We start from the raw sequence: 22,500 nt of genomic DNA, 5'->3' as shown, positions 1-22,500 counted from the left end.
GTGCAAGAGATTTCTCTATAGATGAATGTAAAGCGCATTAACAGCCGCAGTCAGAAAAACAAGTCAATAAGATCACATTTCGAGGACACGTTGTTCAAGCAGAGAAACATCATGACATGCATTAGTGAAGTACAACACCATTAAGTGTCATGGCATTTTGTATGGGGACTGAACACACACTCAACACAAGCACTCACGCACACACACACATTGTTTCTGCAGCGCACCAGTCATTGAAAGCCTCTAGAGTGACACTGAGGGTCATGTTGCTTCAGCCTATCATCATCAAGATCACAGTGGTTTGTCAATACGCTCCACTGGACCTGATTGACAACACGTTACACAAAATAATCTTAAAGCACTCAAAGCGACATGTCTGACAGATGTTTAAAATCGATTGAATGCTTTGACTTATTACAATTTCTTGACATAAACAATTGAGTTTGTTCTTGTTTAAATGTTAATTCTCGATATTAGGAACTGGATTTCTACTAGTGCAATGGTCTTTTTAGATGTCGGGAATTACATTTTCACAACTAAAATATCAAGTATTGATATCAATAATGACAACATCACTCCTAGCAATTACATTTTGAAAAATGTAATTGCTAGGAGTGATGTAATTTTCACATTTTGAAAACTACCATTTTAGTAGTAACAATGTACTTTACCATTGTTACCACTGTATTTCAGCAAGATAGAATTGATTTGTTACACTATCTAACTAGCATTTTAACTAAAAACATTGCATTCGTTTCTGATATCAAGAATTCATGCAGCAAATAAATAAGTCAAGCAGCCTTCCGTGCTATAATGAGGCAGAAACGCGGCTCCCTGCTGCGTTTGCTGGTTTATCTACAGCACTGAACATGCACTAGTTAAAAAGTTTGTCAGATTTTCCTTTAAATGTCCTTCTATAAATGCATCAGAACAGACTGTATAAACAAAGCAGCACACAGCTCTGATGTTTCCATCATAACACCTTTCCTGTAAGACTCTCTCTGACCGCTGTCCTCCCACATGGGTGTGTGTTTCTCAGAAAAACAGCTAAGTATGGAAAAATGTACAGTGGGATGTTCATTACCTCAAAATAAAGCAGATAAGGTGATCAGGGCCCAGAAGCAAAGTGTTTACTTTGAGTTAATTAAGACCTGAAGGATATGCACTGTAATGCTGGGTTCCACACAACACCTTCATGTTGTCCCAACACAAATTGTTTAAGTTAACTTAATTATTTTTACAAATTTAAGTGGATTGAACATTCATACATTCATTTTATTTTCGCCTTAGTCCCTTTATTAATCTGGAGTTGCCACAGCGGAGTGAACCGCCAACTTATCCAGCATATGTTTTACGCAGCAGATGTCCTTCCAGCTGCAACCCATCTCTGGGAAACATCCATACACACACATTCACACTCATACACTACAGACAATTTAGCCAACCCAATTCACCTGTACCGCATGTCTTTGGACTTGTGGGGGAAACCGGAGCACCCAGAGGAAACCCCACGCAAACGCAGGGAAAACATGCAAACTCCTCACAGAAACGCCAACTGACTCAGCCAAGGCTCGAACCTTCATGCTGTGAGGCAACAGTACTACCTACTGCGTCGCCGTTGATTGAACAATTGATCCTAAAAAAAGTCCAGAATTGTGTCGTTTCAAAGTAGTTTGAACAAGTAGCAAACATTTTTTGAATGTGAAATATTGATTTGATCTGAAATAATGCAAGATAAAGAAAATATGAAACAAGTGCAGAAGGTCAACTGTCAATTATGCTAAAACATCTGACCTATCAGAAGTGAATATTCTAATAAACTGTGCCATAACTATTTGTGCTTGCATACAGTATAATATATTTTCGTTTTGCAACTGAATAATTCAGTACGGAGTCAATCTAGTGCCATATATACTTGCAAAATAAATGAAAGTTTTGCAAACAAAAAATTAAGTATTGAGCAAACAATAAATAAATAAATAAATAAATACATACATACATACATACATACATACATACATACATACATACATACATACATACATAAATGCAAATATTAAAAAAATGAAAGTTTTGCAAACAAAAAATTAAGTATTGAGCAAAAAATAAATATAAATAAATAAATAATTAAATAAATAAATAAATATAATAATAAATAAATAAATACATACATACATACATACATACATAAATAAATATAATAATAAATAAATAAATACATACATACATACATGCATACATACATACATACATAAATAAATGCAAATATTTAAAAAAAAATTTTTTTTTAAATAGCAAAGCGAAAATTAATTTAAGAAAAATAAAATTAATTTTACTAAAAAAAATAAAGAACTTTAAAGGGAAAATTAGGTTTTGAGAAGTAAGAATGAACTTTGCAAACAAAAAAAGAACTGCAAATAAAATAAAGCTGTGCAAAACAAAACTAAAATATTTGCTTATATTCAACCGTGAATTTGCGATGCTGTCTTCGCTTTGTACTTCACGTTTCTGAGTGTTTTACTTTGTGGTCCTGGTTTGACAAGGGTAAAAATAGTAAAAGATGAGAGAAGAAGCCAAACATAAACCCCGCCCCCAACTCATTATGCCATTTCAGTAGGAAATACGTCATCATTCTGACATAGTAGTCTGCAGCAGCTTCAGTTTCATGCATTCCATTAAAATGTGCATTACATTAAAAATTTGGGTCGAAACGTTTTGTTTTGTTTTTTCAGTCACTGCTGGAGTAAATGGAGCGGTTAGTGATCATATGATCTCATGTACTGATATACTGGCCTATTTACAGTCTAAGTGGCTGTTGGTGAGATTTGATTGACTAAACTGTAAATCTATACTACTGTAGTTCAAGTTTTAAATAGTTCAATTAGTTTGGTGAACTAGTTCATTGAGTTTGCTAAAAAGAACTGGTTCGAATTAATGAGTCATTGGTGTACCAGATATCAGTCAAGAGCATTTGGAGATGTTGTAGATTAAAGATGATAATGTTGACATTAATTGTATTTTACTTTAATGTGTTTTTCTCAAGGTGAGATTTGTGATCCATTACACCACTAAAAGTGACTGAATTTTGTGTTTCAGCACATCCAAGAAAGTCAATTCAAAATATGAAAAAGTAATATAGAAATAAGAGCAATAATACAAGAAATACCAGCAATTAATGCATGCATTTTCAGCTTTGTATCTCATCTAGAAGACAACAAACAGCTCAATGTAAACAGCCCTCCAAAATTAACTCATATATGTTTCACAAAACCACTCCATGTTCAAATTCACAATCGTTTCAAGGCTGTGTGTGTACACTCATAGCATACATCAAGAGTTTTCCATTTCTCCAAGAAACTGCATAAAAAAAAAAAACCCTTCTTCAAAGAGAGCCCACAAGATTATGTTTGCCACCCAAGAAACAATAGTTTCCTAGCTGCTTTGTGATTAACTGTGGTCAGCTTTTACTCCGGTTGCCATGGCGCCGTGGAGTTGTGCTCACCTGAAAGGCTCACACGCTCTGTAATCACATCCTCAAATCAACAAATCTGTCTGTGCAACCACTAAACAACAGCGGATTCCTGCTTCTCAAAGCAATTACTGTACATATTTAGCAAAAATAAAAGCACAAATCTTTAATCCATCGTTTAATAACTTGCAGATTCTTACCGATGGTGAAGCTGAATCCATCGATGCTAAAAGTGGCACTTCTGCCTTTGGTGAAGCCCTTTTTCCTGGAGTCCGATTCTGACATTTTCCCCTGTCTAGCCTTTTTGGAGGGAATCCCAAAGTTGTTTTGGTCTCTTGTTGTTTTGGCCAGATCCCTCTATCCTGACACTCTTTTCTGCTTTTCTATCATTGTCATCCTCAGATGATTTTCCTGCCGGCTGAACGCAAGTCTCCCCTCAACAGAGCACTTTAGTGTTATTGGTGCATAACACAACATAACACACGCTCGCCTCTCATCTGCACTACTACTGTGTGTCTGCTCGATGTGCTGCGATGCACATTTAAAAAGGAGAGAGAAGAAAAAAAAAAAGAAAGCAGCTTCTTTTTGCCTTGCGTGTGTGTGTGAGTGTGTGTGTGTGTGTGTGTGTACTGTATGTATGTGCGATTTTATCAGCTCAAACCTGGATTTGCTGAACGCTTTCCCAGAAAAAAGTGTCTAGCTGGGCCAAGGTCGTGAGGTTTATGTTATGTATTTTGGTTAAGCGTGAATCACTCATTTCTAATCAAAGACTGTCTTTTTTTAAACTATAGAGACATGCAGACAGGTGGAGGCTGAGATTGAGTCATTGTGCTGGAATAATGGCTGGAGTTTTGATCTTTTTTTTTTGTCTGTGAATACAGTGGCCTCAAACCCCTGAGGGTGTGCTGACGGTGTACTAAAGGATTGTCTTATGTCTTGACTGAATGATTAGAGAGCAGAAGACAATCTGAAAGGTCCTTCAGTAGCACAAACGATTATAATGACACAAAGGAATTAACAGTCATACAGTGCAAAGCAAAAAGAAGCACTGAATTGAAAAGAGTAAAATAGAAAATATTAAAGAAGAGAACAGTAGAGTGGAATATGATAGAATACATACAAGTAGAACAGAAGAGAGTTGAATAGAATAGATTAAAGTACTGTAGAATCAAGCAGAATTTAATCAAATGGAATAGAATATAGTAAGGTGGCAGAGAAGAAGATAGAATAGAAGATAACAGAATAAAACAGAGTAGATTTGATTCTGAAAAGAATTCTAAAAAGAATGGATTCAAAATTTGTAGAATACAATGGCTTAAAGTAGAGCCAAGCGGAATAGAATAGAATAAGGTACAGTAAGTGAGAATAGAAAAGAACAGAGAAGAGTATAATAGAATAGAGTGGAGCAAAAATGTATAAATAATGATGAGTGGAGTAGAATAGAAGACTACAGAATAGACTAAAGTGCAATAGAATGGATTACAGTACAGTAGAGGCAGAACAGAGTACAGCAAAATAGAATAGAGCAGAGAAGAGTTAAATATTTTAGTAAAGTAGGATGGATTAAAGATAAGTGGATTAGAATAGAGGACAACAGAATCGGATAAAATGCAATAGAATAGATTAAAGCACAGTAGAGGCAGAGTAGAGTACAGTAAGATAGAATAGAGCAGAGAAGAGTAGAATAGAGTAGTTTAATAAAATATGATAGATTAAAGATGAGTGGAGTAGAATAGAGGACAACAGAATAGATTAAAGCACAGTAGAGGCAGAATAGAGTACAGTAAGACAGAACAGGATAGGATAGAGCAGAGAAGAGTAGAATAGTTAAGTAAAATAGAATAGAATAGAATAGAATAGAATAGAATAGAATAGAATAGAATAGAATAGAATAGAATAGAATAGAATAGAATAGAACAGAACAGAATAGTCAAGCAGAATGGAACACAGCAGAGAAGAGTAGAATAGAGCAGAGTAGAGGATAATGAAATAGAATATAATATGGTAAGGTAGGATAAAATATAGAAGAGCAAAGAGGATAACAGAATAGAAAATATTACAATAGATTAAAGATGAGGGAAGTAGAATAATGGAGAATAGAGTAGAGTAGAGTAGAGTAGAGTAGAGTAGAATAGAATAGAATAGAATAGAATAGAATAGAATAGAATAGAATAGAATAGAATAGAATAGAATAGAATAGAATAGAGGACAACAGAATAGAATAAAGTACAGGAGGGTAAAATAGAACAAAGTAGAAAAGATTGAATTAGACTACAGTAGTCAAGTATAAAAGAATAGATTAAATTATAGTACAGAAGAGTCAAGCAGATTGGAACACAGCAGAGAAGAGTAAAATAGAGCAGAGAAGAGTAGAGGATAATGAAATAGAATATAATATGGTAAGCTTGGATAAAATAGAACAGAGCAAAGAAGATAACAGAATAGAAAATACTAGAATATTGAGATAATATAGATTAAAGATGGGAGTAGAATAGTGGAGAACAGAACAGAATACAGTACAGAAGAGTAAGATAAAATAAAATGCATTAGAGTACAGTAGAGACAAACAGAATAGTATAAAATAGAATAGAACAGGGGTCACCAACATGGTCCACGTGGGCACTAGGTAGCCCGCCAGGTTTACATGAGTTGCCTGCGGGCCTGTTCTAAAAAAATGCTCACCATAGCACCACATATGAGTAAGCTGCATCTAATATTTTTATAGGTATTCTTTTTAAATCATACTTGCATTGGTGTAAATTTGAAAATTACTTTAAGTAATATATTTAAAAAAAACTTTAAAAACAATTTCAGACAAATGAAGTGTTGCATATTTATATTTATCTAACTTGTTAAATCATTGTTGACAACTACTGTGAGAAATCATTAACATGATCAATGTCTTTACATAGATGAATATTATTTATTATTAATAATAATCATATAATTAAAAGTAAATTAAGAAAAATTTGTTATTTAATAACTGGTAGCCCTTCACACTAATCGGTACCCAAGAAGTAGCTCTCAGTTTCCAAAAGGTTGGTGACCCCTGGAATAGAATATAGTACAGAAAGATAGAATAGAGCAGAGAAGAATAGAATAGAACACTGTACAGTGGTGAAAATAGAATACAATGGAGTTCAAAATAGATTAAAGTTTAATAGAATAAAGGACAACAGAATAGAAGAGCACAGAAAACTAAAATAGAACAGTAGAATAGAATGGATTATACTACATGAAGTACAGAAATATGCCAGGTTAAAGAATAGTAGAGTACAATGGTATTTAGAGTACAGAAGAGTAAAATAGAAAACAGTGTAGAATACAATTAATTTAAGAAGTCAAGTACAATATAAAATAAAACAACACTAAAGAATGATAGAATAGCGCAGAAAAGCGAAAGAGCAGAGTATGGTAGAATAGAAGAGGATAGAAATGATGAGAGTCAAATAGAATAGAATAGAATAGAATAGAATAGAATAGAATAGAATAGAATAGAATAGAATAGAATAGAATAGAATAGAATAGAATAAAATAGAATAGAATAGAATAAAATAGAATAGAATAGAAGAAAGGAACAGAATAGAATAGATATTATCTGAGTCAAATTGAATAAAATAGAATAGAATTGAATAGAATAGAACTGAATAGATTAAAGAATACTACAGTAGAATAAATATAACAGAGTAGAGTAAAATAGAGCAGAATAGAATAAAGAGTATAGTTAAACATAAGAGGTTATAGGCAAGTAGAGTACAATAAAGATGAGAATAGAATATAGTGCAGTAGAATAGATGAGTGAAGAATAGAATTCAAAAGAATAGTAGCAGATATTAGAATAGAATGGAGTTAAACAGAATAGATTGAAGAACAGCACAGGATAGAATATGTATAAAATAGAAAGTATAACAGAAGAGTAGAGTAGAATATAGTCAAACAGAAGAGGTTAAAGATGAGTAGAGTATCACAGAGTAGAATAGAATATAGATTAGAGATATAGTACAGTAAAATAGAGAATATTTACAATATACAGTAGAATAGAGCAGAGAAGAATATAATAGAAAAGAAGAAAGAATAGAATAGATCAGAGATGAGTAGAAGATAATAGAATGGAAGAGTAAAACAGAACAGATTAAAGAATGCTACAGTAGAATAGAGAATATTTACAATAGATTATAGTACAGTAGAATACAATAGAGAAAAATAGAATATAGTACAATAAAAAAGAGCAGGATAGAATACAATACAGTAGAATAGATCAGAGATTAGTAGAAGTTAATAGAATACAAGAGTAAAACAGAATAGATTAAAGAATACAGTACAATAAAATATAACAAAGCAAAGAAGAATAAAAATATAATGGAATAAAATACAATACAATACAGTAGAATATAATAGATCAGAAATGAGTAGAAGTTAATAAAATGGACAGTAAAACAGAATAGATTAAAGTATACTACAGCACAATGGAATATAACAAAGCATAATAGTATAGAATAGAATAGAATAGAATAGAATAGAATAGAATAGAATAGAATAGAATAGAATAGAATAGAATAGAATAGAACAGGCTTCATCATTACACTCCGCTATCTTTTAAAGGATCAAACTAGCAATGTAGTTACAATAAAACAAACCCACCCACAACTAAAACAGTGTGAATTCACACATTTGGGGACAAAGTAAGCTATTATATCAGCGCTTTATGAAACGCACATGAAGGCTCAGTGCGAGATGGTGATCTGGTGTTTCCTCCAGCGCTGTAATGAGCCTGCAGTCGTTAGAGGAGTTGTGTGTTGTTTGTGTGAGGTCGGCTCATGTATATGATGTCTCTATTGTGAACAGTGGTCACTAGGCAACCAGCCAAGGCTTTTTCCCTCAGCATTCGAAAGATCCGGAGGTTAATGTAATGCAGTGTTTACTGGACAAAAGCTGGAGCTCACGTTCAATGTGTGTGGATGTATGTGATCTATAGTAAATGAATACATTATTGGTATTCTGGATTGGGTGAGATTTTGTGTTGGAACATTCCAGGTTTTAGACAAGACACTGCAGGTAATAGGATAAAAAATATAGTTATATCACCATGATTCCCTATTTAATTGATTATTACATTAAAATATACAGCTAAAGACAAAAATTATTAGCCTTCCTGTGTATTTCTTTTCAAAAATTTTCAAAATTATGTTTAACAGAGCAAGTAATTTTTCAAAGTATTTCCTACAATATTTTCTCTACTACAGAAAGTCTTATTTGTTTTATTTTGGCTAAAATAAAAGTAGTTTTAAAAAAAAAATTATCCATTTTAAGGTCAATATTATTAGCCCCTTTAAGCAATATTTGTTTTCGATTTCTTACAAAACAAACCATCATTATACAATGACTTGCCTAATTAACGTAACTTGCCAATTTAACCTAGTTAAGCCTTGAAATGTCACTTTAAGCTGAATACAAGTATCTTCAAAAATATCTAGTCAAATATTATGTACTGTCATCATGGCAAAGATAAAAGAATCTTCTCTCCGTTAAACAGAAATTAGAAGAAAAAAAAATACAAAGGGGGGCTAATAATTCTGACTTCATCTGAATATTGCATATTTGGAAAAAAATATTCGCTAAACCCTAAGCAATTTGGATTTCGACCAAAATATTCAACAGAAATGACAGCATGTAATTATATAGATATGATAAAAAGCAGTTTGAATCAAGCAATGGTTGTGGGAGCAGTACTTTTAGACTTTAAAAAGGCTTTCGATACTGTGAATCATAAAGTACTTGTAAATAAATTAAAACAAAATAACTTTTCACAACAAGCTCTACGCTGGTTTAAATCATAGCTCGATTATAGAAAGCAAATGTGTTAAAATTAACAGTGTGAAGTCAACACTTCAAAAATGCTAATTAGGTGTACCGCAAGGCTCAACATTGGGGCCATTGCTTTTCTGTTTGTATATAAAGGATCTACCTGAAAATTGTAATGAAGTTGGTTTTCAAATGTATGCAGATGATGCAATTATTTATGTAACAGCAGGAACTTCACAGAAATGCTGCAGAAATGTTAACCAAGCAACTGGTCTGTATTTCCCAGTGGCTGCAGGACAACTGTTTAACTCTAAATTACAACAAATGTTTTTCTTTAAAAAAAAACAAACAAAACAAAAAAGAGCACTAGATGTATTTAAAAGGAAATAAGGAAGTGAGTAAATTTAAATACCTGTGTCATTAAAGACTCAAAGCTTAAGTTTGATGCCTACATTATGAAAATATAAGACTATTAAGACAGATTTAAACTGCTTTCGTATGATAAGACCACATATATATGTATATACTCTTAAAATAGTTGGGTTAAAAATACCCCAACATATAACCCAACTATAGGTTATTATAGCACCTTCCCAACTATGGCTTATTTTACCCCAATGCATTGGGTTATTTTGATTAAATGTATTTTTTCCCACTCTGGTATTACTATTGCTACTATTACTAGCACTAATTTTAGTTTTATAATTATAATGGTGTAAATAAACAACATGCATTATTTAAAAATATTGAAAATGCTTTTTTCATTACATTTTAGTTCAAGACACTTTTGTTAAAATAAATCAAAAATCACAAACAATGAAGAAACAGAAAAAAGTGCGGACAGTTATAAACTGTGCAAGCAGAAAATCATGTGTTGATGGAGCAGAATATAGAGCTGTGTGTGCTGTAGAGGCTGTCCAGCAGCTGCAGCAGGCTTCACTCAGTGTCCACAATGTACAATACATTTTAAGCACATCCAAACGCTTCTAAAAGATGGTCTTGGATGGTGAAACGGATATAAATACATGACACGGAGAGATAATTTGATAAAAAAATAACAACATTATTGCATTAATGCTTAAATAAACGTAAAAACGCAAAAACAACATTACGCATGCATATTAATACAGCTTTTTTGTGTCAGTTAAATCAGTTGACTATTAAAAGTCTGGTTGAGTTATTAAATAAATAACCTAATAAAGGTTAAAAAATAACTCAACAAAGCACCAAATATATTTAACTCAACCATTAGGTTAGATTAAATCACTCAACGTTTTTTGGAGTATATCTTAAAGCAGCGCAAATGTTTGTGCTTGCTATGATATTATCCTGCATGTCTTATTGTGCAATAATCTGGGGTCAAGCTACTCAGTCAGTCGTTAAGCCTGTAATGTTACTTTAGAAAAAGAATCTTTAAAAGTATTGGATCAGAACCAATAAAATGGCATCATTGTCAAATTCTTAAAAAATATAACTTGTTTTAATGGTTTTTAAAGTTTTTATTTTTAAAAACCATGTTTAATGATTTAAAAACCATGTCCATCGCATCCAATGGAGGTCGGGGATAGTATTTTATTTTAAGAAGGATGACCGGAGGGTGTGCTTCAACTATAGATGGATCATACTCCTCAGCCTCCCGGGAAAGTCTATGCCAGGGTACTGGTGAAAAGGCCAATGGTTGAACCATAGGATCCAGGAGGAACAATGGGGTTTTCATCTAGGCCGTGGTACACTGGACCTGCTCTTTACACTCATCAGGGTGCTCGAGGGTTCATGGGAGTTCACCCAACCAATCCACATGTGTGGAGAAGGCATTCGACCATGTCCCTCGTGGCAATCTGTGGAGGGTGCTCTGGGAGTATGGGGTCTCGTCCCTGTATGAACAGAGTAGGAGCCTGGTTCCCATTGCCGGCAATAAGTCAAACTTGTTTCCAGCGCATGATGGACTCCGGTAGGGCTACACTTTGTCACCAATTCTGTTCATAATTTTTATGAACATTTTTATGACATTTCCCCATAGACAAGAAAAAATAAAGTAGTGACTGCGGGTTAAGGAAAGTAGTGGAATAAAAGTACCGATACTGCACTAAAAAATTACTCAAGGGAAAGTATAAGTACACATTTTTAAAACTACTTAGTAAATTACAATTCCTGGGGAAAAACTAATCAATTACTGTAATCTGAGTAACTTGCTCCTTTACACCACTGAAAACAATGGTTAAAAACGTTGATGTATTTTCACATTTGCTCATTTATACGAATGTGCTGATGAGATACAATATGGTTCAAGAGTTATAACTGTTAAAAATATGTCAATAAAACATTTTATGAGTTAACGCAAAGTGTGCCATCACTACTGTACATTGGTTTACCTGAATTTCCGGTGCAGTTCCCACGTGGGACCGAAAGAGCGCGACAAAACCCCTTTAATTATTTAGAGACTTGTCACTGACTACAAATATTGAAACATCACTGCCTCTTCTGTTTCCGCTTGGTTATGATACATAATCAGAACATGTGAATTAGACGAATAAATTAGTTCAATAATGCGTGAAAATCTATCTGAACAGAGAGATCAGAAACAGAACAAGCTGTTCCTGCGCCTGTTGCCATGGCAGCACACACCAGCGCGTGCTCTCTGTGATTCCCCCGCGCTGGAGCTCTGAGCTAGGTGACGTCACTTGACGTAAATGCCCTGAAATCATAATATTAACTCAAATAAAATAGTTGTCTTAGTTTTAAGTTCAAGTAGTACTATAGCTGATTACCGTATGACAAGCAAGCTCTTAATATTTTGTCTTACAATAAAAGTGTTTGCCAGTAAATTTGTCTGAAACCTAATAGGGTATTTGCAGAGCAAGAGTGTCTTCCCATACTGCTAAACTTCCGGTGAAAGGTTAATGTGACTTTTTTCCTTTTTTTTTTTTTATTTAATCATATTTGATGTTTTGATATTACTGAGCTTCTATACCAATTAAATTTCACCATACATAAAGTGCAAATGATAATTATATTATACTTATCATATATAATATTATATACAAATTACTAAATGTCCCGACTAACTGTCATTTATAAATTATTGAGATTTGTAAGCAAAATTATATTTGTGTTACCCAATCATAAAATAAAATAAAAAATTAATAAATTCCACAGGATGACTCTAAATTATTTAGACAAAACAAGATATAAAATCAATAATAATAACAATAAAATTATATCATTCATTCATTCATTTTGTCATTTTCTTTTCGGCTTAGTCTCTTTATTGATGCGGGGTCGCCACAGTTATCCAGCATATGTTTTAAGCAGCGGATGCCCTTCCAGCTGTAAAGCATCACTGGGAAACATCCATGCACACTCATTCACACTCACACACTACGGACAATTTAGCCTACCCAGTTCACCTACAGCTCATGTCTTTGGACTTGTGGGGGAAACCGGAGCACCCAGAGGAAACCCTGACTGTAAATTGTTAGATATTCATTATAGCTTACATTTCACAGCTGGCTGTATGACTGTAAATATTATATTATATTATATTATATTATATTATATTATATTATATTATATTATATTATATTATTTTATATTATATTATATTATATTAGATTAATTATATTATAAATGTAGATCTTTAAATGTAGCCTATATTTTCATTGTTCCTTTCATTGGTACACAAGGACTCTGGCAAGAGTTACAAAAATACTCTGTAAATTTGCTCTCACTCTACTGACACATTTTACTCTGAACGCTCAAAATAGAGCAAAAAGAACTATTTTTGAGTAAAAAAAATATAACTCTGGAAAAATTACTCTAGAAGTTTTCCTGTGTACTTATTATAATAAGTTACAATTTTGAAAATCCTTAAAACGTTTAGAAAAATCATAAAAATGTTTTTTTTTTAAAGTCTAAACCCAGAGTAAATTTATAAAGTGTTAGAGAATTTTAATTATGTTAGTAAATTAAATATATTAATTATAATGTAATAATACTAATAATAATTAATATAAATTATTATATTAATATATTAAATATTCCATTACATTTTATCAAACATAATTTTGCAGTAACAACGACAAAAACAACAATAATAATAGTAATTGATGATAATAATAATTATAAAGTTAATAATGGGGCGAAGCAGTGGTGCAGTAGGTAGTGCTGTCGCCTCACAGCAAGAAGGTCGCTGGTTCGAACCTTGGCTCGGCTCAGTTGGCGTTTCTGTGTCGAGTTTGCACGTTCTTCCTGCGTTCGCGTGGGTTTTCTCCGGGTGCTCCGGTTTTCCCCACAGTCCAAAGACATGCGGTACAGGTGAATTGGTTAGGCTAAATTGTAGGGTTGGGTACCGAAACCTGGTGCCATTATAGCACCACTAATTTCGGTGCTGCAGCAAGGACAGTATGCCTGTTTCACACCGCAAGCGAAAGCAGTGCGTGAGCAGAGCATATAGAGAGCAGATGCAGCACGCAGCCGTTTGCCTTTCACACCAACTGCGTCTGCAGTGCGCAGCTCTCCGGCAGCTGCTGCAGAGATCAAGCTATCTCTATTTTTATCTCTATGTCTATTCTATCTAGTTATGAACAGCTCTCGGGTGGAATAACTTGAGTGAACATAAAACAAAGCCTAGTAAAACTTTCTTCCTCAGCTTCAGCTGCACAGCACAGCTGACATCATTCAGCATGCGTGTCGAACTACACTACCCACAATACACTTCGCTATGGACTACAACTCCCGTAAATAGCAAGTCTTAAAGCGACCACTCCACTTTCCTGCAACACTAGCGTGCAACTTAAGCAAAACTGATACTAAAATTGTTTTACATTTGGTTTTGTAGTTCGGGCCTAAATAAATGTTTGTTGCAGTTTTTAATCGTTTTAAGTTCATTTGAATGACTATACATAAATCAGTTGATATTATTAACGCATTTATTGGGTAAAATTGCTACTTTTTACTGTCATTCAATGTGTTTTGGTCATTATCAATGCACGAAATAAACAATAAGAAATAGGACTTATTTTGACTCCAGAATAATTATTTTTTTAGGAAACACTGTCAAATTTTTCAGAAACATTATTGTGAATGATTGGGATGGTAAAATAAATTGACTTCAACTGTAGGCCTGTTAAAGTTTACAGGTGCAGCAATGTGCCTTGATGTACTTGAATGTTAGAAATATGTTCTCCTACACCAGTATAACGTTACTTGTCAAATAAATAAACAAGGAAGATTATTTTGAGTTTAGGTTATTAAATTATCTTGCTTATGAAGACTGCAGAGTGATGCCTGAAAACAAATCACTTCCAATAATGTTTTAAGTATTTTGTGACATATATGTTAAAATGTGCTCTTAAAAGTACGTGGTCCCTGTCCACCCCCCACAGGTTAATAGTAGCTAATGTAATTTCATAATGCAAATCTTAAATTCATGCTAACCAACAAATGATCAAAGGAAATGTACTAATGTAATACAATATGAATTGATGTTTACTTTAAACAGTAATTATATTGTTCTATTAAAATGATTTTTAAAAATATTTTGTCAAATAAAATGTTTTTGTAGAGTCATTCACCATCAATTTGTGGCTAAAAAGTATCGATTCAGGCACAGTTTTAGCACCGGTATCGTTTTAAAAGTATCGATTAGGCCAGGGGCGGACTGGGACAAAAATTCAGCCCTGGCACTGTTGCCACACCAGCCCACATTACCACACCGACACAGCCCCACCCACGGACATGCACATTCACTATTTATTTTGGTGTACAGATGGTGAAATAATATGACATTCTTGCCAGATTTTGATTATGTCCGGGTAACCTTGGATTGGGTCGGCCCATCTTGAAACCAGGTGGGAGTTGCCGATTGGGCCAAATGCTTAACATTTATTATTATTATTTTTATTATCATAATCATAATATCACATCTAGCAAGAGATAAAAGCTATCTGCACTTAAAAACAATACATAAAAAAAAAAAAAAAAAAACTGACCGGCCCACGTTTAAAAGTTGGTCCGGCCCTTCTGGCATTTGCCAGAATTGCCAGATGGCCAGTCCGCCCCTGGATTAGGCACCGGTATCGAAAAAAACCCAAACGAATTGTCCCAGAGATGGAAGGGCATCCGCTGCATAAAAATGTGCTGGATAAGTTGGCGGTTCATTCCGCTGTGGCGACCCCGGATTCGGATTAATAAAGGGACTAAGCCGACAACAAAATGAGTGAATGAATGAATGAATAATATTAATAATAATAATAATAATAATAATAGTCTATACTGGCTAATAATATACAGTTAGTCAGAATTATTAGCCCTCTTTTTGTTTAACAATTTAACAGTTTAACAGTTTAACAGTTTAACAGTTTAACAATTGTTTAACAATTTCAAAGAGAAATTTTCACAGTGTGTCTGATAATATTTCTTCTTCTGAAGAAAGTCTTATTTGTTTTATTTTGACTAAAATACAAGCAGATTTAAAAAAAAAAAATTTAAATCCATTTTAAGGTCAAAATTATTAGCCCCTTTAAGCAAACATTTTTTCCAATAGTCTACAGAACAAACCATCATTATACCATGACTTGCCTAATTACCCTAACCTGCCTAGTTAACCTAGTTAAGCCTTTAATGTCACTTTAAACTGTATAGAAATGTCTTGAAAAATATCTAGTCAAATTTTATTTACTGTCCTCATGGCAAAGATAAAATAAATCAGTTATTAGAAATGAGTTATTAAAACTATTATGTTTAGAAATACGTTGAAAAAAATATTCTCTCTGTTAAACAGAAAATGAGGAAAAAAATAAACAGGGGGGCTAATAATTCTGACTTCAACTGTAGATTTTTTTTAAACTTCAACATTGATACCTGGGAGTCAATCAAGTTAAAAACGCTGATAAAATCCTCAATGCTGAAAATCTGTGTATTCCTCCTCCGTCTGTTCACACGGATCACTCATTATTTAAATAACAAAGCTCTAATTATTCATAGCAGGTGTCCGTCTCATCCGCAGACATGCAGACACGACTCTGCTGAACAAATGTGGACTGAACTCTTCTATAGGCATGGGACAATAATAGGTTTCAAGGTTTGCCATGTTTTAGAAAAGTCAAGAATTTAAAACCCACAAAAATTATGTTATACCATTTCAAGCTACTGGTTTTTAATGTGTTTTTTGCAGAAAAGGAGCATCAAAAGCCACTGGTCAGCCCACCATTTAGCAAACATCTGAAAAACAAATCTTTTATACACCAACACAGAGCTTCTTTGTGCTGGGTTGCAGCTGAAAGGGCATCCGCTAAGTAAAACGTGCTGGATAAAGTGGCGGTTCATTCCACTGTGGCAACCCCTGATGAATAAAGGGAATATGTCGAAGAAAAATAAATGAATGAATTCTATAGACCAGAGATGGCCCAAAGTAGGGCCAGAGTTGGCTTTTATGATAACCTTTGATTTGTCATCCCATCTGAGAAGAGATGGAGAATGATTAGGACAGTGACCATGATCATTTCAAATTGAATTTAACATTTAGTTTCTTTGTTTACTTGAGGAGCTACAAGAAAGCCAACTGAACTTAAATGATTCAATTAAATACTGCAAATGAATCAGACTTTTAAAATGTAAATACTGTCACTTTACAGACCCACAAGACATCTGCGAGCAAATCAAAGTAATAATAATAATAATTCCTTACATTTATATAGCACTTTTCTGGGCACTCAAAGCGCTTTACACACAATGGGGGGAATCTCCTCATCCACCACCAGTGTGCAGCATCCACCTAGATGACGCGACGGCAGCCATTTTGCGCCAGACTGCACACCACACACCAGCTGATTGGTAGAGAGGAGACAGCGATGAAGCCAATTGGAATATGGGGATGGTTAGGAGACCATGATAGACAAAGGCCAGTTGGCAGATTTGGCCAGGATGCCGGGGTTAAACCCCTACTCTTTTCGAAGGACATCCTGGGATTTTTAACAACCACAGAGAGTCGGGACCTCGGTTTAACGTCTCATCCGAAAGACAGCGCTCACTGAGCAGTATAGCGTCCCCGTCACTATACTGGGGCATCAGGACCCACATAGACCGCAGGTTGGGCGCCCCCTGCTGGCCTCACTAACACCACTTCCGGCAGCAACCTAGCTTTCCCATGTGGTCTCCCATCCAGGTACTGACCGAGCGCAGCCCTGCTTAGCTTCAGTGGGCGACCATGTGAGAGTTGCAGAGAGCTAGCTGCCGGCTGTAAGCTTGTAAGCTTGACTATTGCATTCTGCATTGAACTTGTGTTATAAATGAGACTGTTTATGTTTTACAGTAATAAATTCATTATAAAATGTTTTTAAAAAAAGATACTGCCTTAGTCAATATGATTTAAGAAGCAACATTTTTTAGTTATTTTTAAATATTACAGAATAAAATAGAAAATTACCCATGAAAAATGTAATATATACGGTTTGGTTACTTTCGGCCCACATCCCTCAATCAAGTTTGCTTTTTGGCCCTTTATAAGAAAAAGTTTGGGCACCCCTGCAATAGACCACTGGCTTACATTATATCCAATGAAAAGAAAGATATTCAGACATGAGAAATTCCACGCAATTGTCAACCTTTCCTATGAAAAAAATGTTTTTTACCAAAATAGTGAAATTATATATACATATTGTTTGCTTTGTCTCATATTTTACAGTTCTGTAAAAATGCTCAAAATGTCTGTCAGTGTTTTCAGTTATATTTAATTTACCAAAGTCACTCAAGTGGCAATTTCACATCCAATGGTGAAAAGAGTACTGAAAAATCATACTTAAGTGAAAGTACTATAACTTGCCTAAGTATGTAGTGCAAGTAGAGTAAAAGCATCTGTTGCCATCCGAGCCAACATCTTAAACCAATATCATATTGACGTCAAACACTGACATTCATAATGAATTACAAGCAAAAAAAACAACAAAAAAATCTAACAAAATAAACAGTGCTTCATGGTTTTCTGGGGAGTCTAATAGTATTTAAGTACAGAAAATGAACAAGCAAATGTAAATTAGGATGGTCATCATTAAATAATTTTAAAACTACTGTACCTGAAAAGTCTTGCCTAAGTCTATCTAAGTTTTAGGAACAAAAAATAACAATTTGACTTCTAGTTAATCATCTGGCATCAGCTTATATGAAAGGCAAAGGCCTCTAGATTACGCTTATTTTACCAAAATAAATATGATCTTGCCTTGATTTTTAATTATTTATTTAAGACAGTAAGGTCTGACTTTGCGTAAACAAAAGTATTGTCACTTAACAGAAATAATGTCCAGTATAAAATATAAAGGCATGCTGCAGTGAAGAAAGAATGAATATTGTGTATGACTCCCATGAGCTTGGAGGACTGCATTCATACATCTCTGCAATGACTCAAATAACTGATTAATAAAGTCATCTGGAATGGCAAAGAAAGCGTTCTTGCAGGACTCCCAGGGTTCATCAACATTCTTTGGATTCAATAATGTTGACATCTGGTGACTGGGCTGGCCAATCCTGGAGCACCTTGACCTTCTTTTTCTTTTAGGAACTTTGATGTGGAGGCTGAAGTATGAGAAGGAGCGCTATCCTGCTGAAGAATTTGCCTTCTCTTTTGGTTTGTAATGTAATGGGCAGCACAATTGTCTTGATACCTCAGGCTGTTGATGTTGCCATCCACTCTGCAGATCTCTCACACGCCCCCATACTGAATGTAACCTCAAACCATGATTTTTCCTTCAACAAACTTGACTGATTTCTGTGAGAATCTTGGGTCCATGCAGGTTCCAGTAGATCTTGTGCAGTATTTGTGATTGGGATGCAGCTCATCATATGATTCATGGGAAAAATCTACCTACTGACACTTCCAAATGATCAACTAAAAGTCAAGTTATTATTTGTTGCTCTTACAACTTAAATCAACGACAAGACTTTTGTCAGGTAGTGTAATAATATCCTTGTGTTTTAATATTTAACAAATAATATAATCCTGCGATATGACAACAGCAGATACACACATTGCGATATCGATTCGATGCTCAAAGAATATGTTGTTCAGCCCTGGTTCAGTGTGTTGGTTTGGTGTTTCCCCGTCTGTGTCTCTCTAGAGAGGGAGAAAAGCCTCTTCAGAGTCTTCAGCGGGAGACTTTACTGTCGCTGCTTCATGGTAACCATTAAAAACATTGAGCTACAGGAGATATTTTAGTCATCCTCGAGAGTCACTTCTTCCTTTAACAGGTGAAAAGGGGACAGAGAAGTGGGAGACTGAAAAATGTTTCAAACTCGGAATGGGACAAAATAAAGTTACTACAATTATGTTTTTTTTTTCTTTAAACATCAATTCAGAGATTTTAAAAAAAATTGTTATGAAATTTTGCATGTACACTACCATTAAAAATAAAATAATAATAATAATAATAATAATAATAATAATAAACTTCATTTGTTCATTCATTCATTTTTCTTCGGCTTAAGCCCCTTATTTATTAGAGGTCACCACAACAGAATGAACCGCCAACTATTCCAAAATATGCAGAATATGTTTTATCTTCCAGTTGCAACCCAGCCTGTGAAAAAAATAATAATGCATAAAAATAATGGATAATAATAATAATAATAATAATAATAATAATAATAATAATAATAATAATAATAATAATAATAATCATTATCATTATCATCATCATCATCATCATCATTTAAGTTTTTTTTAAATATTGTTATGATTATATATATATATTGCCACTTTCATCTTGGTAAAAAAAAAGATAATAATAATAAAAAAATAACATTTTAGCAGAGGTATTAATTTTATAATACTATAAATTTAGACTATACATTTATTCATTTATTTACTATTAATTTATTTATTATTAATTACTATTTAATTTTACATTTGTATGATGATGCTTTCTATTTACATATACATCACATAATAAAGGAAGAAAATGTAAGGAAATTAATTAGTTTGAAAAAAAAAAAGAAACCAGAAGAGAGTCGTGCATTATTAGGGAAATTAATTTTTAGTAATTATTGTAAATATAATATCACAATATATTGCCTCTTCTATCAGGGTAAATAAAAAAATAACATATAAAAAAAGAATTGTGTTAAATTTAGTCCCAACATTTTTTTTAATCATTTCAGTGTTGATATGATTGAAGCTTTTTAATTTGAAAAGACACATAAAAACACAAAAGAAGATTTATTTTTAAAAAAATTATTATTATTATTTAAGTAGAAAAGAAAAAAATCATAAGAAACTTGTGTTAAGTAAATTAATTATGTTAGTAATAATGTTAAATATAATATCCTAATATAAACCCATTTCCATCGTAAAAAATATTGAATAATTTTTTTTTCTTTATGAATTATTTCAGGGTTTTTATGATTATGTTTTCTACTGTGCATATATAACTCCATAAAAAAACGAAGACAATTCATGAAAATTAATTTGTTTGAAAAAAAAAAGAGAAAAAAAAGAGGAGACATTATTAGGGATTATTAGCCCTTTTAAGCTATATTTTGTTTCGATAATCTACAGAACAAACCATCGATATACAATAACTTAATAACCTAATTTCCCTTACCTGCCTAGTTAACCTAGTTAAGCCCTTTAAATGTCACTTCAAGCTGTATAGAAGTGTCTTAAAAATATCTAGTCAAATATTATTTACTGTCATCATGACAAGGATAAAATAAATCAGTTATTAGAGATGAGTTATTAAAACTATTGTTTAGAAATGTGCTGAAAACATCTCTCCGTTAAACAGAAATTGGGGAAAAAATAAACAGGGGAGCTAATAAAGTGGTTTTCACCTTTGCATGTAAACTACCATAAAAAAAGGATCAAAATTCTGAAAATTGATTTGTTTATATATATTTAAAAAAAAACAGGAAAAATCTTCTACAGTAGAAATTACTTATGATAGTTAGTTAATAATTATTTTAAATATAATATAATATAATATAATATAATATAATATAATATAATATAATATAATATAATATAATATAATATAATATAATATAATACCAGATTATATGTACATTTATATTTCCACTTCCATCTTGGTAAATAAAACAATTATAATTAAAAACATAACTATATCAGAAGTATAAGAAAACCTTTAAACTTAGTCTTAAAATATTTCTTTATAGGGGGTATTTCATAAATGGTATTTTTTACCATTTTAAAAAAAATGAAGAAATATAAAATAGGATGCATTAAATTGATCAAAAGTAACGATATTTAATTTTTACTAAATGTATATTTTTCAAACAAAAGGTATTTATATAGAAAACTGAATATTATGTACCAAAATATTTTGAGCAGCATAAAAAATAAATTCTAAAGACTTTATTGCATTTCAGGATAACAATTTTAAATATATTCAAACAGAACTCATATCTCTTGAATTGCAATAATATTTACTGCTTTTATTCTTTGTTTATCAATAAATGCAGCCTTTGGAGAGTCCAAGAACATTACCAAACCAAATTTTTCATATCTAATAAATAATAGTTTAGTTCACATTTCAGTAGACAGCGATCATAAAATAAATATTACGATTGTTGTAGATTTGTGTACAAATCCATCTCTGCAAAACACTTGAGCTAAATAAAGCATCAGGAGAAGCTGTTATTCTAACATCAAAGAGTTCAAACATAAAAAACACAGATCTGAACCCTTCAAAAGCACGGCGGCGGCGCGTCATTGATCATCCCATTATGAAGCGCTTTTCTCATCTGTTCCGCAGAAGTGCCTGAACTCTCTAATGTGCAGATAAATGGCCACATTTCTGACCCAAAATGAGCAGACACCTGTTTCCCACCCGTCTGCTGAAATTCCACAATTATCTGAACACCTCAGTCGGACATAAAAATATATATGATTATGAAATGATATAAAATATCAATGATTTTTGCCTGTAATCAAAGGGGAGCAGCTCCAACTAAAGATACAATGGAAAATATGCTGGGTTGTTTTAACCCAATATTGGGACAAATACAACCCAGGTTCATTCTAAAAACCTACCGCTATAACATCAAATGGCACTGTATGCTTTTCAGTCAGCCATACTCTGCTTGTATCCAATTCCTTACAAATACCACTTGAACCTGAAATAATCATTAATAAAGTTACGAAAGGTTTAAGCAAAATACATTATATAGTTCATAGTGAGCAGTTTACATGAATTTTGTGACATAAAAATTCAACTTACAGT

General features: G+C 33.0%; 1 protein-coding gene across 10 annotated transcripts in view; it reads right to left on the bottom strand.

Moving 5' to 3' along the window:
• Positions 1-22,500, bottom strand: part of pde1cb (phosphodiesterase 1C, calmodulin-dependent b) — a 169,338-nt gene that overhangs the window by 141,730 nt on the left and 5,108 nt on the right. For 3 of the 10 annotated variants that reach the window (XM_087241459.1, XM_087241458.1, XM_087241457.1), the window contains exon 1: positions 3,670-3,990. The exons of the other annotated variants lie outside the window; for them this stretch is intronic. In XM_087241459.1, the coding sequence (XP_087097585.1) occupies positions 3,670-3,754 (85 nt within the window). In that variant the 5' untranslated portion in view covers positions 3,755-3,990. Of the gene's footprint in view, positions 1-3,669; positions 3,991-22,500 lie in introns of those variants that run through there. 10 annotated transcript variants of the gene reach the window in all.

Source organism: Danio rerio, chromosome 2, assembly GCF_052040795.2.
Source record: "Danio rerio strain M-AB ecotype USA chromosome 2, GRCz13ab, whole genome shotgun sequence".
NCBI classification, from domain to species: domain Eukaryota; kingdom Metazoa; phylum Chordata; class Actinopteri; order Cypriniformes; family Danionidae; genus Danio; species Danio rerio.
The sequence above is the reverse complement of the archived record's forward strand: the minus strand, read 5'-3'. Positions and strand labels throughout refer to the sequence as shown.